General features: G+C 43.0%; 1 protein-coding gene across 1 annotated transcript; it reads right to left on the bottom strand.

Annotated features, from left to right (window-relative positions):
- Nucleotides 1-4,283: 4,283 nt before the first annotated feature.
- LOC134506308 (voltage-dependent N-type calcium channel subunit alpha-1B-like) lies at nucleotides 4,284-11,010 on the bottom strand. The gene is made up of 5 exons (XM_063316460.1): nucleotides 10,928-11,010; nucleotides 9,468-9,620; nucleotides 8,470-8,654; nucleotides 4,672-4,713; nucleotides 4,284-4,361 (listed from the first exon to the last, which is right to left on the bottom strand). Exons 2-5 carry the CDS (start codon nucleotides 9,592-9,594, stop codon nucleotides 4,284-4,286), a joined length of 432 nt encoding a protein of 143 aa, XP_063172530.1. The 5' UTR covers nucleotides 9,595-9,620; nucleotides 10,928-11,010.
- Between the last annotated feature and the right edge of the window lie 6,522 nt (nucleotides 11,011-17,532).

Raw genomic sequence — 17,532 nt, 5'->3', positions numbered from 1 at the left:
AGAGACCTTCTAGAAGTCTGCAACTCCACATTACAATCAGGCCTTCTTCTCACTAGCAATTCACCCCTGGGTGTGCATCGAGTGCGTTGCTCTTTCAAATGAGCTGTAAAACTCACCACCTCAAAATCTCCCTGCTTGGACAGCCGTCCTCAAGCCACCACAAAATCAGCAAAAATATGCCATTTTTGGAAGAGGAGACCAACAGCTGTGGAGTCCACTCCCTGACCCAATCATTGTAAGAGGTTGACAGCTTGTTCCTCTTGTAACTTCTTCTTCTTGAGGATTGTTTCCCCTTTGGTTCCCATGTGAGCCAGCTCACAAAGAGTTGTCATTATGGTGTTTGCACCTTATTATCTGTGTTCCCAAAATTGGCTTGAGCAATTATTGGGGCTCTTTCCCTCCTCTCCCCTTGCTTTTCATTTTAATAATAGCATTTTGATGAGTGGACCAATTCTGGCATCATCTCTCCATCCTTTGGCACTCTCATCAAGGGAAAGAAGCCAATTGTCTTTGCTTGGCTTCGCCACCCGGTGTAGCTCTGTGGGGCTTCCATAAAGGCAAGAAAGCATGCATTTTTGGCTCACAGAGATTCACAGCCAAGATACCTAGCTCAGCTGTGACTTTGGCACCATGCTGGTGAATAGGGAAGGCCTCCTGAAGCAGCCATCTTGCAAAAGCACCCCCTTTCCAACTTGACCCATGGCCTTTTCTGCTTATTATAGCAGAGAAGGAAGAGGATTAAGGATTTGGAATAAAGGTATAGAAAACTGGAAGGCTGGAATGCCTACATCATCTAACCTTTCCTGTTTTTCTCTTCAACTCTGCTCCTCTTTCACCTGGGCCTCCACGCACCCTGTCTGTAAATCAAAGGATCTGCCTTGTGCTGGATCAGATCACTGCTCTACCCCAGTATTACCTGCATGGATTGGCAGCATCCACTGTCCAGGGATTTAAGGCTGTTTTTTTTTTTCCCCCAGCCCTACCTCCCTAGAAATGCTAATGGTTGAACCAGGACCCTTCCACACAGAAAGCCATTCCCTCAAAACACCTGAATAAAGATCTCTCACCCTTCATGGTTCTGAGCAAAGCTCCAAATTAGTACAGGAAGCCTCTTCATTGCAATTCAAACCATTAGTCCACCCCGTCCTGTCTTCCTAATTAACACATTTTTCCCCCTCTTTTCTTGTTTTTCAAGGCAGTGGGAAACCAGAGAGAAAGAGAAAGGAAATATTTCTTGGCCAGCCTGTAATTCTCAATGGTGAATTAAAGGTTTAACAGTGGCAGGGAGAATATCTCATGAATAAAACAACACTGTGGGCCCATGCTAGTGCCGGATGAATGAATTTTTTATCACTCGGCTGTTAGTGCCTGGGCTTTTATTGATTTATCAGTGCCTTAAAGCTTGTGGTTTTTCTCTCTCGCTTTCGAGGCTTTTTCCTTCCTCCTGGAGTGGGGCAGGGGGGAGGAATATGACAGACAGCCCTGCCTGCCCAAGCAGAAAGAGGAGTCAGTGATCTCCAGGAGATGGAAGAAAAAATAAGTCCAACAGTCTCCAGCAGCTAGCAATGAGGTGCATCTCACCAAGCTTCAGGTGCCTCCTCAGAATGCTGCTAGCACCCCACGCACCTCCTGCTGGGGGCTTCTGATTTTCCTGCCAGTTTCTGCATTCCTGGTTTGTTCTCAGGAAGCATCTCATCAAGCCGACCAAAAGTTTCCGAGATCGGCCGCATCAGGTCTGATAAGTCCTTGGATGAGGAACCACCAGAGCATTCCAGGTCTGCTGAGAAGTTTAAAAAGAAGCTCCCAGAAGATGACAATGCAAACTACTTAGGTCCTGCTGCCAAGAAAATGGCATATTTATATCCACGTAGCCACTGAGATCAGAGCTGGACCGCTAGGTGTCTTCATCTTTACATAATACTATCTGGACTAATTTTGTTTGGGATCTGCCCTCCTGGGGGGTGATGTGGAGAGGAGCTCCAGCTCACCAATGCTATTTTGGGGAGCAACATTCCTATGCTCAGGTGGTTTCCTCTCCTCCTCCGCCTCCTTCCACCTGCCAAGTTGGCGACACTTAAATCTCATTAGTAGAATGAGTTTGGGACAAGGCCTGTCAACCTTGTGCCCTAATTGGTTATTTATAGCAAAGGGGCTTTTCGGCCCTGATTTGACATTCATGTTGGTCTGGAAATTTATAGAGCTTATCTCTATCTATTAGACAAGTTTACTACATGATCGATTCTGACAGCGTTATTAGCAAATCTGTCTTCTGCTACTGATATGGAGCAGACGGGACTTCCATTTCAGTTGTCTGGGAGCTTGGAATAAGCCCACCTCTTCTGTAAGGGTTTCTCTTCCTTCCCATCTCATTATTTGTTCCCATCCACCTTTACGTGGTCCAAATTTGGCCCTCACCATTAGGTTGGGATATCTGCTGTCCAAAGACTCAATGCATTGGTTTCATCGAGGTGAGTCTGGTTTGAGATGGGCCCTCAAACACTGAACTGGTTTACCTTATTTTGCAGGGAACAAAAGCAACTGTGGTTGGGAGCCATGGAGATGACCTTGGAGAAACCAGCCAGAAGCCATTAAGACAACAACAGGTGCAGAAGGATGTGTTGAGCCCAGGAAGTTGGGAAAGTATTAGAAAAAGACTCAGACTGCCCCCCCACAACTTCCTGGGGTATAAGAGGGAGGGAAGAGAAAACACAGGCCAACCTGCAAGAATCTATTACTATAGTCTATCTCAATTCAGTAGACTTCTGATCTACCTCGTAGGGCTGACATCTATCATCTAAAGACCCCTTCCTCCCTTAACTTCATTGAATCTAGCATTATATCACCAGCTCTTCAGGAGACTCTGTTCTAGCATTTCATGAACAGCATGGAATTCACCATCTTATCAGTTTTTAGGGCTGTATCTGCAGACAGCTACTGAGTAGAAGCCATGATGGGAGACTCAAAGATGGATAGAGAAGTTAACAGCTCAGAAACATTAAGGTTGTCCATGCAAAATGTGGACCCATGTGGACTTCAGAATTCTCCACCACCACCACCCAAATCTGTAGGCAGAGAAACCAGGTGGACAGCAGTTCCTAAGAACTGCTCCAAGGTAAGAAGCAATTTGTTGGAAGCTTCTCAAGAGTGGAACTTCCCTTGAGTAGTGATAGTACACCACTACAGAAGAGCTTCCTTCTGCAGCGATCCCTTATGAAATCATCTTTTGGGATTTGATGGAAGTGTGGGATACCAGGAAAGCTGTAGTTCTTGACTGTATAATACACATGCACCTCTCATCCAATTTGTAATGAAGCTAAATGCAAGAATCCCATAGTGCACAATTGATTGTGTCTCCAAAATTCTTTTCTCCTTTGAAGTAATTTCTGAATGCAACCCAAAAGGAAACCATAAAAGAGAATTTCTCTGCTTGTCAGGGTGTTTCTAATGAGAAGAACTAGTAGTCAGCTGTGTTACCCAGACTGATGCCCCATCTACAGTAATTCATCAATCTACAGGAGTATCCTCCAGATACAACTTGCCATTTGCTAGCTGGGGCTCTTGGGAGCTATTGACCAAACACATTCAGAGAACACCACGTTGAGAAAAGTTCATTTCTGGTACATTTCTTCTTGGTCCATGTCAATACATCACAACATGTATCCTTCACTCAAACATCTGCATCCAAATCCTCCAAGCTCCATTCCTTGAGTTTCTGCTGAAGTATCCCTACTCTGCTCCTATAGCAAAACCCTTTTAAGGCAACCAACCATGTTTTGAGTCTGGCTATCTTGAAATAGAGTTTAACGGATGGCCATTTTAATTGGCATTTGTTTCAATACAAAAACACATTTGAAAAGAACATGCAATTAGTTCAGCTACCTCAAAGCCAACTAGCAATTGCTTGGTTGGCTTCGGGAATTGGTTCCCCTCCAGCATCCATTCTCAAGGCAATCAGAAGTGGTGCTCCTTGGCTAAATCCCTTTGCAGCTGGGCATCATTGTCTTGCAGCCATCATCTGGGACTCTCCTGTTTCTGAATCAGGTGGAGAAGAACTTGCCAGAGATGAGCGTTCCTCCAGGCTAGTGATTCCAGTGATAAGATTCGAAAGCACATGACATGCACTTGTGGAAACTATGTTTATTTAGGGCAGGTGAAATTGTTCTTATAGCAAGGATAAGCTACCTCAGGTCCATAGGTCTAATAAACGGTTGAGAATTCCATCAGTTCTATGGAGGCTTCAAGTGAGTCCTCAAGTCCTCTTTCCATTCCCATCAGTGCTCCTGCTAACGCAAGTGGTATATGCCTTCTTCCATCAGAGGAAGTTCCTCCTCTTCTTCCCCCATCTCCATGGAGCACTCTTCCTTGTACAGGAGAAGATGAGGCACATGGGCACTTATCCCCAACCTCTGCTAAGATATGGGTGGCATCAGGAATGCAGCGTTTGTTGAAGGATTCGGACTTCCCGTTTTTTAACTCACCCTCCTCCCAACATATGATCTACCCCACCACAGATAGGTGGACTAAGTCCACAATGCTACAGTAAGTACCTGAGCAACAGTTAACTCAGTACTGACTAAGTGAAGATTGAACTCCAGATTAGTTCAACTTTGTCCATTATTCCAAGCTGGATGTTTTGCTTCCTCTTGGATAGACCTTTTTTCTGACACATACTCCTTCATAATAGGAAACCAGCAGGAGCGAGCTCTTAAGGAGCTGAAAAAGACGGGAGAACACAGACAGGGTTCAAAACAAGGTTCCTGTGGCTAAGGCAAAGCTTTCCACCCATCCAGGTTCTCTAAACTTCCATTAGGAATGGAGTGTTGCAAACTATTCATGGGAGGACTTCTGATAGCTTAGACGAGTGAGAACCTCATATGCTGCTTCCAGCAGTAGATACTTGGGAATGGGGATTTAGGGATCACCATCATCAGGGCAGAGATGTGCTCCAGTTTTCCTAGTTCATTTATTTTCATCATGCTTCAAAAACCTTATTCCTCCCAGTTTTCATTCTTGGAAGAACTCTTTCCTCCAAAATCAGGTTGATATAGATGCTTACATAGCAGAAAGACGTTTCTTTTGCTTAGTTGTGAGTTTTACTCACCTCATTCTTTCCTTAAGGCTACTAATAGTCATTATTTATCTTCCTAGATAAGCTGGGTCTTGCTTCTTAACCCACCATTAGCAGAAAGGCTTAGAATTAATTTCCAATGCCATGACCCCCTGGGACCAGGTTCAGAAGGAATGGATGACGACATACAACTGTATTTCCACACTTCTATCAGTTCCCTTATTCCTCCACTCTGAATTGCTTGAGGACTTTCTCTTGAGCCATGCATACATATTTTTCATCCCTAATTACTTTCCTTCCCTTTCTGAGACAATACTGGTTTTGCCGACAAAGCAAAACATCTTTAAACTCATTTCAGGCACCATGTAAAGTTTTCAGGGTTTCCAGGGATTGGATGGGCCCACCCCACCCCCCACATTTTAACACAGTAGGAGGGGAAAAGCTCCCAAATCCATGGGGCTTAATAAATGCTAGCTCCATTTTATTTTAATTTAATGACTATTTTTGTCCAGACCTTGCAACATTTTGGAGTGCAACTCATGACACATTATTCAAAGACCAAATATGCTCCTTCATGAAAATGAAGTTACACACTTCTGCACTGATTCATTCATGGGGAGTTGAATCCTCCGTTGAACTAGAAGCTTTTGAATTGTTGGGCATTTGGGAGGGGACATCTAACCCTTTAAAAAAAATCAGTTCAGAAAAATCAAACAGACACAATTCAACATTTTATACTGAAGCATCCAATTACCTCCGTTTCCCAAACCATTTCAAGTTGTCAAATCAATTTTCTGAATCAAATGACAATGCAATGGGATCTTAGACAACATCCACACTCTTAATCATTACTGTCTTTATGCCTCCACTTTGCTGAGAGTGGAATTATCTTTACCGTCTTCACATCAAGATGACTAAAGAGCTAGCTTAAAGACAGATAAACCCTCAAATACCATGAAGGTGGTTGCCTGCAATCTGAAATAAGGAATATACATTCCTATTTAAAGAATCTTTACCCCATAAAAATGTTAGATTCAGATTCAAAGTAACCTAGCCACACAACTGCAGAAATTGATTGTTTTACTGTATTTCCTTATTGAAATAAGTACTGGTACAGTTCAGATCTTTCCTGAAGGTGGGGCCTAAATAAAATCAATTTCCAAATTCTCAGATTTATTTATTCATCCATCTCATTGCAGGGTAAAACCTAATAGCACGAAAGGATATTAGGAGGTCTTTTCAAAGTGGGGGAAAACATTCCCAATTTAAGATGCACTTGAAGTTTTTAAAACACTTTTTTCCCATACTGGAGGCTGAAAATAATAGGGATGCCTTCAAAAATAAGCTTCCATTATACAGATATGTTTATTTTTCAAGATTATACTAAAACAAGGACAAAGCCAGAGAAACACCCAATTTTTAAATATGATCAAAATCTCGTATCAGTAGGATCCTGGAAAGATGAACTACATAAACCGATTATAGTTTTACAGGTTCACAAACATACATGCATCTCATTGACTCATGGAGTTGGAAGGGGGCTTCTACTCTAGGATGGATCACAGGATCTGCTAAATAATTTCCATATACATTTGGAAACTCTTGCAACCAACAATCTCCTGCAAGAACTAAAAGCCTTCTGCAGCTATTTGGAACAGTCAATGAAAAAATGTGTTTAGAAAATAGGAGCCCATTAATAGAATATTTTGACAATGCATAATCTAGTTACATTCAACTCTGTATTTACACAAGAATGTCTGCTTATTAGTGGGAAAGATGTGGTTTATTCTAGGTTACTCAACAGGGATCTAAGATGAGCAATGGGATGGAAAAGGAAGGGAGGGATAATTGTTTTGTTTCATAAAGTTTTTTTTAAAAAAATATCTGCCTTCTCTCCCTACAAACACAAATATTATTAATGGAGTTAAAGCATAACTTATTTCCCCACCACCACCTTTTAAATCTCATGCGATTCTAAACAGGATTAATGATTGCCAAAAAGCAAACAGAGGTCCACGTCCTAACAAACTGAACCAAGCGCATGAGATAATCCATAAGCCTTCCTCGTCCAGGGAAATGAATTAAGTGGTCATGAGAAAGGGGGTCCACAAAATAAGGCGTTTTAAGTTTGGTGAAAATCAGCTTAGCTCCCATCTCCCCCCACCCCCCAAAAAATTCCCTTGGAAACTTCCAAGTTGAAACAGCCTTTAACCAATCAACATGCAGACCCAACCCCTAACACTTGAAGGTAACAGATCACGGCAGCCAGGGTGTTAGGCTGCCTGCTCTTCTGCTCTCCTCACAAAACCTGGTCATTTCATGGGGCATGCCTTGAACCCTGTGTTGCCCTTTGGCTTACAAACCCAGAAACCCTTTTTATACCTTCCCTTGGCCTTGTTCTTTCAAGAAGGCAAGACCTCTTTGCGGCTTCTTCTCAAAACCTCGTCGATGCATTAACCTACCTGCCTCCAACATAAAAGCTTTCCCAGACAAGACCTGGGTAAAAAGCTTTCACTGGCTTCAGCCGACAAGGGGGGAACCACTACTCATAAATGACTAAGCTGTAAACAAACAAAGGAGCAAAGATTTGCACCCTCAAGCAAGAAAACCTCATATCCACAGCCCCTCTCTGTAGCTCTTTAACTGAGCCCCAAGGCAAAATGGCTTCTAAGCCAAGCGTCTCCCCCACTCCCCACCATCTATAAACAAATGCATTCAAACCACCTAGTTTCCCCTAGATCATATAATACAGTGTTTCTGGATCTGATAAGTAACTCTGAGTGTTTTTCCAGTAAACCTGAAAGGATATTTGACTCCCAATTATGTAACCATAGCAGCAGCTCAATTACTCTCTCCCCCCACCATAAATTATATATCTGAAATGGAGAAAGCCTGGAGCAGCTCAGAGGAGGGTGGATTTTGATCTGGAAAAATGTGCCATCTCCTTCCAGTTCTAGTACTCAGAGTAGAGCCTTGGGGGAGGGCCTTTTTTATTCCAAAGCTGTTCTCTTGGGGAAAACATTGCAACTGGTGGACCGCAGCACAAAGCTAAGTGGATCACATAGATATGAAGTTTGCCCAGCACTCATTACATACATTCCAAATTTCCGGACCAGCCTTATCATCCAACAACGCTACAACCCAGTTTTGAGATCCCAGAGAAACAAAACCCTTAACAAAAAGGGAATGATGGGATCCCTGCAAACTTTTTAACGCAGCGTTCCTGAAAAAAAGACCATGCTGAATCCAGCCCAAGTCCTCTGAAATCCAAAACGCTGTCATATGAAGGCCAACTGAGAAGATCCAAAGCAGAATATGGGAGTGATATGCCTACAGCTCTCCCCTCCATAGTATGTGCTAAATTGGATGGCCTTTGCTCATCTGGTGCCAGCAAAACTTACATTATAGAGGATATCGGTCCATCCCTCCATGGTGATGCACTGGAAGACGGTGAGCACAGCAAACAAGATATTGTCAAAGTTGGTGATCCCAAAGTTGGGACCCTCCCAGTATTTTTTGCATGTTCCTTCTTCACAGCGCCTAGCGGGCCAGTCTTCACCACACGGGAAATCTCCCAGTCTCTCACCTGCAGAGAAAGTGGAAAATTTATCAGAAAGATGGCAAAACTTAACACAAAGCTCAACCACTGTCCTCCCCCAGAAGCAAGGAACAGCAGACATTTAGCTTTCTTCTGCCCCACGTGACTCGTATCTGCATGAACCTCTCCCCAGCTTGACATTCTCCAAATGTGGTGAACTGCCATTCCGACAATCCACAAAAGACCAGAGATGATGGGGCTTAGAATCCTAGTTAGTAAGGGGCACTGAGTCCTCAGGTCCAATCCCCTGTTTGGTGCAAGAATCCCAATGAAAGCATCCCTGGCAGATGGGCATTCATCTTCTGCTTGGACACATCTGGTGAAGGGGAGGTCACCATCTCACTGGATTACTGATATCTCTGTTGAAGTGCTCTGATAGGCTAAAGGCAAGTCTACTGTATGAGACAAAGCTGGAGCCAATGCAGATACATCGGCCAGACTTTGGGGCAATGGCAGAGCACTCCACTTGAAGAATGAGTAGGTCTCCAAACTGAGCCAACTGGCCACAGTTTGAAAAGTGCCGGTATACTCCTTGCCACTTAAAGATGAATTTCTTCAGAAGAGCATTAATTGTGCCCATTCAATTCTTGTGAAGACAAAACCAGATCCAGTGGCCTGTCTGAAGTATGCAATAATTTATTCTGTTTCAAATTACGTGATGAGGGGCACAGAAGCCACTCGCCTCTTCACTGAGTCTTACAACCATAGGAGATCTGGCAACCGTTTAGCTCAGCATTCTTTCCCCACTATTTGCCCTTCCCCCAAAAGCTGTCTGGTGAGGCTGTTCTTCCCATCACCCACCTGTTTCATTGGAGAAGCAGGCTTTATGAAACTTGCCCATGTAGAATTCCAGTCCAATGATAGCAAACATCACAATGGCAAAGAAAAGGAGGAGGCCAATCTGAAGGAGGGGTACCATTGCCTTCATGATGGATTTGAGAACAACTTGTAAACCTCGGCAAGAAAAAAAATCAGTCCATCAGTCCATCAGTCCATGGAGAATCCATCAGTCCATGGAGAATCTTTGCAAAGAGAGGATTCTAACCAGGAAGTATCTCAGGAGGGAAAAAGACATTCCCCAAGCATTGCTAACTTATATCCTAGCTCTCTGGGGTTTTCCACCAGCTTGGATTCAAATCCAGACCCTGATCTGGCTGCACGGTTGCATCCAAATCACTCAAGATCTTATGCAAGACAACTGAATCTTCACAAGAGCCTACCCAAGGATGCTGACTTTTCAAGCAACTCCCCCAAGGAATATTTCAGCAATTTCTTGGCAGCTGTTCCTGAAATCTCACAGAACTTCAGCAAATCTGAAGTATCACAAGATGATGACCATTTAGCAACCTATAAGTGATACGGGGTGGGGGTACTCTTTAAGTACAGCAGTTGTAGGAAAAAGAAAAACCAAGGCAACAGCTGGAAGAGAAAGAAATAACACTCAAAGTACTACAAAATTGAAGCACCAGGTCCTAATCCTCCCCCCACTCCCTATTTAATTGCTTTAGTTTGTCTTCACTTCTTTTCTTGGATTATCCGCAAAGGAGACATCAGTCAGTGGAGGCATCAGTCAAACCCCATGTCCATCCTTGACATGAGTTACCTTTTCAGCTAAACTGAGGGAAGCAAGCTGAAGTCAAGGAGGCTAATAATCTTATGCAGAAGGTGCAGAGCAACCAGAGTTGGTCCCAGCCAACTGCTGGGAATCTCCTTGGCCATCAAGAACACTTTTTCATGCCAAATGTTGGTGCTGAGGCCCTGAGTTGCACAGGTATGGACTTCGCATCTTTTAAACAACTTTTTAAAAATGAAATAGCTGCCACATAAGGCCAGAAACTTCCTATTTGATTTGGCAACAGGTTGGCAGTTGTGGCCCAAATGGGTGGAAGCACCTCATCAAAACTGGCTAGGCTCAAAAAGGTGAGGAGTCTGATCTGGTTAGCCTTGGACAGGAGACCCCACTAGGAAATCCAGAATTACAAGCTAGACTGTGAAGTTGTAAAAAAAAAGATCCCATAAGACTCACTGGCACAGCATTTCCATATCACTGCCAAGAAAACAACAGGGACACATTCGCATAGTCATCAGAAGTCAAGCTCAATTCCAAGTAGACTTGGCTGTATTTTCACACCGTGAGGAGCTTCAGAGAACACCCAACCCGGTTGAGCCAAACAATCACTGTCCGTTAGAAGGAGAGGAGGTGGTGAGGTATTGTGAGAATTGGAATCCAACTTATACCACCCAGAAGTTCCCCCACTTACTTGGGATTCCTGAGACAAGTTTCAGTGGTCTCAGCACACGTACGGCTCTCAGCGTTCGAAGGTCAAACTGGGTCCCAGCCGTAGCCAGAATCCTACCAAGGGCAAGACAGAAAGAGGAAAAAAATTAGCACTATAGCACCATCTTTCATCTTGCCTCTATCCATGATACAAAAAGGGCCCACAAGCCTTTTTCTGGTCATATCCCAAGGATATTGTCGTCAACTCGTTCCCAGCCCAGAAGTGAGACAGACAAGGTGCTGAAAGTAATTTGAAGCAATAACAACCAGTGCTCCATGAAAACTCATCTCAAACTTGCACCAGGATGTAGTCATCGCTTTTAATTGCTCATTTACAAAACAGCACATGGCTGGTAGAAGCCAACGCATTGTCCAGAAGTTACTCATCAGACCTCCTCATACCTGGCCCAGTAGTTCTCAGATGGCCTTGGAGGTAAAGTTGCCCTTCCCCAATTTCTCCCCCTCAAGAGGTTGTCCCTTGACTTCCCAAAGGTAGTTTGAAAAGACAGGTGGAAGAGTAGGAAAGGTGGGCCTGTCAACCCATTGCCACATTCTAGGTAGCAGATTTCCTACCACATTCCCCAAATAACAGTGGGGCATGGCAGAAATGGAGCACCAGATACCACCCATGTCAATTTCTAACAATCCTGCAACTTAATAGTGTTTAAAATGCAGAACTAGGTTCATGCTTGGTGTATTCCCCATCACCAACTTTATTTAAACCATTGTTTATTTCTTTTGTTCAAGTCCATCCAGATATGTGGCTCTAAAACGGAAAAATATTTTTTATTGTGCACGTTACAACTAAAGTCATGGCCCAGCCATTTAAAAAGAGCTTTCCTGTAACATTTTTAAAACTGAGGGGTCTGTGCTGCATTTCAGAATGGTGAGAAGAATAAGATTTCTAAGGCAAGCCCATGTCATTTTGCCCTTTCAAAGAATGGCCGAGAGTGACACACAATCTCCTTGTTGAAATTCCTGCTGCCCCTTAATTTGTGATGCAGTTTCCTAGCTCAAAAACATATCCCAATGCTTAAATACAAAAGGAAGGTGACACCCACAATGCACACAAAATTACCAACAGAACCCAGGGATAAAAAGGTACTTTGCTGAAGAAAATTGCTTGCAAACCAAAACGTGTGTGAGGACAGACGCTCTCAAATGCACACACAACGTGATCCAGCATAGTTGTTTCCCCAAACATTTCAAACTGTTGCGGGAACATGACAAAGCAAACTTAAAACCAGACAGTGAGTAATGGAGACAGAGCAAAACAGGCACGTTTTTCCCACCCCACCTCACTACTGGAGAATGCTAGCAGCATCTCTAGAAAGTATTTGGAGATTAGCCAAAGCTGGAAGCATTATTCCTATGCAATAACGGATACTGTAGCTCCTTCGCAGGCCATGCCACCAAACTCATACACAGTCCAGCCTTCTATTTCTGCCTGCTTTCTTTTTCCTGGCACTAACTCTTGGAAAGCCACTGGAATGAGTAATGTTACTTTAAAAATGGGAAGAAAGGGGAGGAAGAGATTGAGAAGGGAACTGCAAAAGGAAACCAGGTTGCGAATCTACCTGGACTCTTCGGAACGAGTCAGGGTATCAATTTTAGTAAGTCGGTTATTAAAATCATCCAGATTCAAAGACAGGGTTCTCATGAACCAATGAAAGAAATAGCTACAAGGAAGAGAAGACGACAACTTGGAAACTGCCAAGACAACCAAACAGGTAGAGGAAACTGGTGGTTGAAAATCCTGGCACACAGATCTGATATCCTTGGACAAGTGCTTGGCCCAGTATCTTAGAAGGTCATAGCTACAATGGCCCCCTTCCCTTTTAACTTTTTCTTGCATTCCAAGAAAACCACAGCATGTAGTTCTAGCTGCTGTTTCAACTTCTTACAATGCCTTACCGTCCATCCTAAAAGCTACTCCTATATCCAGAGCGCTTGCTACATTCCGTTGTGCCTGCAGGACAAAAGCAATCAAGACCAACTCTCAAACTAGGTTTAACTGTTAGCACACTAACTCAGAGGAGTTTCGTTCATGCAGCTGAAGTGTGAAGGTTTTCCAATCTGCATCAGGACCAACATAGACAGGCTAGCAAAGTCCTGAAATTTCAACCTGTTATTTCAGATTAAATCCACCCCCACCACACAAACACAGTTTTTTAAAAAGGAAGAACTGCTATTAGAAATGAACAGACCTGGAAGCTTCTATCTGGACTGTCCTGGCTTGTCAAGGCCCCATAAATCTATCCAGCCAAGTTATTCTGACTTCCCTTTTCACCGTGACTTTGTCCACTTGAGAATCCTTTCTTAGGGCCAACTTGAAAAGCTACAAAGAAGTGCAAGCATCAAGTACAATCAATTGAACAAGGACACAAGCAGCTAGGTCAGTACCACCAAAAGAGAACCTATTAACTGACATTATTCAGGAACCTGAAGGCTTTTAAGCTTGAGCCTTCTCAACTCCACCCCAAGGGTCATCCCATTCAAGAGGCCCTTATAAACCCCTGCTCAGGAGCAGAGCCTTCCTCTCAAGGAGGTCTTTTCTCATGGGAAAGTCTATTTCCCAAACAAGCTCTCCTTGGACCATTGATTGAATGTCTGCCTGTGCTACCAGACAGTGACTAATTTAGCAATTTCAGTGTGGAGAGAGAACAATCAGCACATGATTGCTTGAGGCAGTAGATTGAGAGGGTCTTCCCTAAGTGATAAGGTTCCCTCTATTCTTCCTCAAGTAATTCCATGCTACAGGGAAGAGTGATTTAGATCTTTCTCCAAAAATGAGCTGGGTGTAGAAAGGACAGCATCAATATGGTGTGTGATTCTCCCACAGACTCAGGTGTGAAGGGTTTCTGGGCACAACTGAGAGAGGGATGTAATTCTCCCAGTCTCAGCTGCACTCAGAAACACTCTTGATGTGATAAGGGGAAGGAGAGAGGAAATGTCAGCCTTTTTCTATCTTATCTGCCCAGGTGAAAATAATCCTTTGGTGTCATATGTTTGGGGAAAGGCAGAAAACTGTCCAAGTGGGAGATCAGGATTCTTCTCTGGCTTGGACAAACTTCCAAAATGGGGAGTGAATGAGGGAGTGAACCAGTTAAAAGTCATCTTGTTTCCAAACCAGACTTTAACCACTATTTTAAGTTTCTAAGCCTGCCCTTAGAAAATTTCACAGGCTACCCTAACTAAAATTCTCCATCAGGCCGAAGACTGAAAACACACTAATGTTCAGCAAAATTAAAATTGTCTTCATGCCCCCTGTGTCAAAAGAGCCCCCATTTCACACTCAGCATTCACCTTTCGCTAAGCTTATTTGTTTTAAAATAGGGGAGAAGCTTATGGTCTCAGCAGGTAACAGCTACCTTGTCTGAACTTGGAAGTTAAACAGCATTGTACCTGGTTAGCACTTGAATGAGACACCACCAGGAAATCTAGAAGGTAGGACACACAGGGAAGTTAAAAAAAAAAAAAATCCTGGCAACCTTTTCTGCATTGTTGCCAAGAAAACAACACGGACACATCCATCAAGGCCCCAGGAGCTGAATTTGACTCAAAGGCGACTTTATCCTTTCAAGTTCTTATGAAAAAAATGAATCAACTGAAATTCCAATCATTGGCAAAGAGTTCAGAAGCCATCAATCCAGCAATGGGAAAAAGATATTGCTCAGGAATAAAATTAGAAGTTGTAAATTGCTGGAGGGAAGGGCAGATGAATCCAGTCCAAGCTGTATTCTGAGTCTGTTTATTAACTGCTGTAAAGGTATAGATCAAAGTGACAGGTCTAGGGGAGTGGAGGAGGAGATACAGAAGGTGTCTCCTATTGCAATCCCTCATATCTTAAAGATTAAAATATTATTCTAAAGGACTTGAGTAAATGCATTCACAGTGGCAGAGGAGGACCTGTCATATCCAGCTGAATTTCCCCACCCCCCAAAGGGAATCACCAGGGAATGCTAATTTGTCACAACAGACAGCCCCACTTGGAAATAGGTCTTATTCTCTGCTTGATTCCACTGAACTGGCTCCATGATTGTGCCAGGAGCACATGAAGGCAGTCCTGCACAAAAAGAGGTTTAGTCTGGAGAACAGACAAGAGGCAAGATAATTGTTTTCAAATACCTGAAGGGATATGATGAAAAGAAAAATGTTGCTGTAGAGGACCGGACTAGCATTTACAGAAATGACAAGGAAATAGATTATGGTTAATATTTGAACAGTAATATTACATTGAGAGCCAGTTTGGTGTAGTGGTTGAAGGCATCAGGCTAGAAACCGGGAGACGGTGAATTCTAGTCCCACCTTAGGCATAAAGCCAGCTGGGTGACCCTGGGCCAGTCACTTTCTCTCAGCCCTAGGAAGGAGGCAATGGCAAACCACTTCTGAAAAACCTCGCCAAAAAAACTTCAGGGACTTGTCCAGGCAGTCTCCAAGGATCAGACGTGATTGAACAGATTAAAAAAACAAAAACCTTAGAGTAAGTTGTGAAGTGATGGGTATTTTTCCTCATGGAGGTATTTGATTTAGATCTGCCCAATCTTTCCAGACTCCAAGGGGCTTACAGAAATGTTAAAGAATGCAATAATTAAACATCCAAAGTTAAAAACCAACAAACAGAGAACAGTCATCTCATAACAAAGTCATTTAAAAATGTTGACCGTCCTACACTGCAATTGTCCAGTGAACAGAGGGTCAGACAGGATGATCTCCACTACCCTTCCAAGTCTTTGAGTCTAAGGCAAAAGGATTTCTGCACACATATGCACACCCCCTCAAAAAACCCAGTGAAATTACGTTTTGCTTCATTTATAGCAGGATGCCTCTGTCTGCTCCGTCAAATATTTTTATTTGCCTTTTGTGTGGCCCCCAGTTCCTCCTTCAGCTTCTATACTCAAACTCCCATTGAGCAGACAGATGCTAGTAATGAGTGTGGCCTACAGAAAGAGCTGTTGTGGGTGATTTCTCAGGAAGGTAAAAGTAACTGTACTGACTTAAAGAAAAATGTGACCCCCCCCCCCCGAAAGAATTGGAATTTCCTTGCTTATATATGTATTTTTTGGCTGAAAGCATCCAGTTCGCACTCAAGTTCAGTGTATCCAGGCATGAAAAACCATTGAATAAATATCTTCTAACCTTCTCTGCAATTAGGTAAATAGTCCTCTGTCTGCTAAATGCAATGCATTCCTGCTAGTGATGAATTCTAGATGAATTCTCCTCCATCTGTCTGCGCTGATTATTTTTTATGTTACTCTCAATCAAGGCAGCCCAGCTATGTTCTAAGCAAGATCTTTGCAATGCCTCTTGTGCTTTGCAAGATAATGAGCTAAGCTTGTATCTTGCCACCCAAATCTTCCTTTGTGACTCAATGGTGCATACATGGACCTCTCCAGTATCCTGTAGACTTTTAAAAAGAAAAAGAAAAAAGAAAAATCAGGACAACTTCTGAAGCTCCTGTTCTCAAAGGAAAGGTCATTTCCAAAATCCCTAGCAATGCTGTTGTGCAAAGAGAGAAGGAAAATTACCTATTTTAGGTTCAGCCTGTCTTGGCCGTTTTCCAAAAGCATATGAGAGCTGTCAAGGCAAAAATGCACACCCTTCTCCTACAGTGTGGAGCTTCATATCCAGGTTTGCCCAATTAACATGGTTTGGGGACAAATGAAAAATTTTATACATTATTTTCAAAGGCATTACAAACTCTTTGGACTTGCTTTTTCAGCTAAGGTCCCTCCATTTTTTTTATGTACAGTATCTCAGACTCCCTGAGTTGAAAGAAGGTAATAATAAACCGTTTTCAAGTTTAAGCTATCAGGAGTCAAACTTGATTTAAAGGATCCTTTGCTCAAGGAGCAAAGGAGCACTTAGCTAATCTTGGCTGATCTCAGAAAGCTAAGCTGGGCCAGACCCAGATGGGAGACCACCAGGAGATCACAGCATGGTTCACTAGACTGGGAATTTTAAAACCAAAACTTCCCAGAAGGAAGGACAAATAACTTTTTCTTCTTTTACTGCTGCCAAGAAACCTCAGTCGACTTGTCCACACAGTCACTAGGAACTGAACTCAGCTTGAAGGAGAGTTTACCTTTGCTCAGAGAACTGCATTGCAGATTTTTAGACAGCTAAAGCTCTTGGTGATTAAAAAAAAAAAGGAATTCCAAGAACCAATCCTCTATTCAACCATCCCAAACATCATTGCTATGGCATTATTAGAAACGCTGAAAAAGATTCCCAGGAAGAAAAGGGTGCTGGGTTTTCCCAAGTCCCCAAAACATGACAGGACTACGGATCATAGGACTTGTGGTACTGAGAATCCTAAGAAGAATGTTTTTTTTTTTTTGAGAAAAAAAAAATCTCCCTGAGGTTAAGAAAAGGAACAAGGCCAGCCCACTTCTCATTAATAAGCTCTTATTTTATTTTATACCTACGTTAATATGACACCCTCCCAGGCCAGCTAATGTTTAAAACTGATAATTTAAAAGAAGGAAGGAACAAGCCGGCAGAAACATTTCACTAAGCTTTAACTCATAAGAGCAGGCAGAAGCTGGTTTTCACCTTCTTGAGTTCAATGCTGCACTGTCTGTAAAG

This window comes from Candoia aspera, chromosome 16 (assembly GCF_035149785.1).
Source record: "Candoia aspera isolate rCanAsp1 chromosome 16, rCanAsp1.hap2, whole genome shotgun sequence".
Taxonomy (NCBI): Eukaryota; Metazoa; Chordata; class Lepidosauria; order Squamata; family Boidae; genus Candoia; species Candoia aspera.
This window is presented reverse-complemented; position numbering and strand designations above follow the sequence as displayed.

What these genes read in the sequence shown, in the direction of transcription:
- LOC134506308 (XM_063316460.1), bottom strand. Translation starts at nt 9,594, where the DNA reads ATGAAGGCAATGGTACCCCTCCTTCAGATTGGCCTCCTCCTTTTCTTT. An exon ending in CTGCTTCTCCAATGAAACAG is followed by an intron (nt 8,655 to 9,467) that starts GTGGGTGATGGG and finishes CTTTCTCTGCAG; the next exon opens with GTGAGAGACTGGGAGATTTC. An exon ending in TGGTTTCCTATTATGAAGGA is followed by an intron (nt 4,362 to 4,671) that starts GTATGTGTCAGA and finishes CTCCTGTACAAG; the next exon opens with GAAGAGTGCTCCATGGAGAT.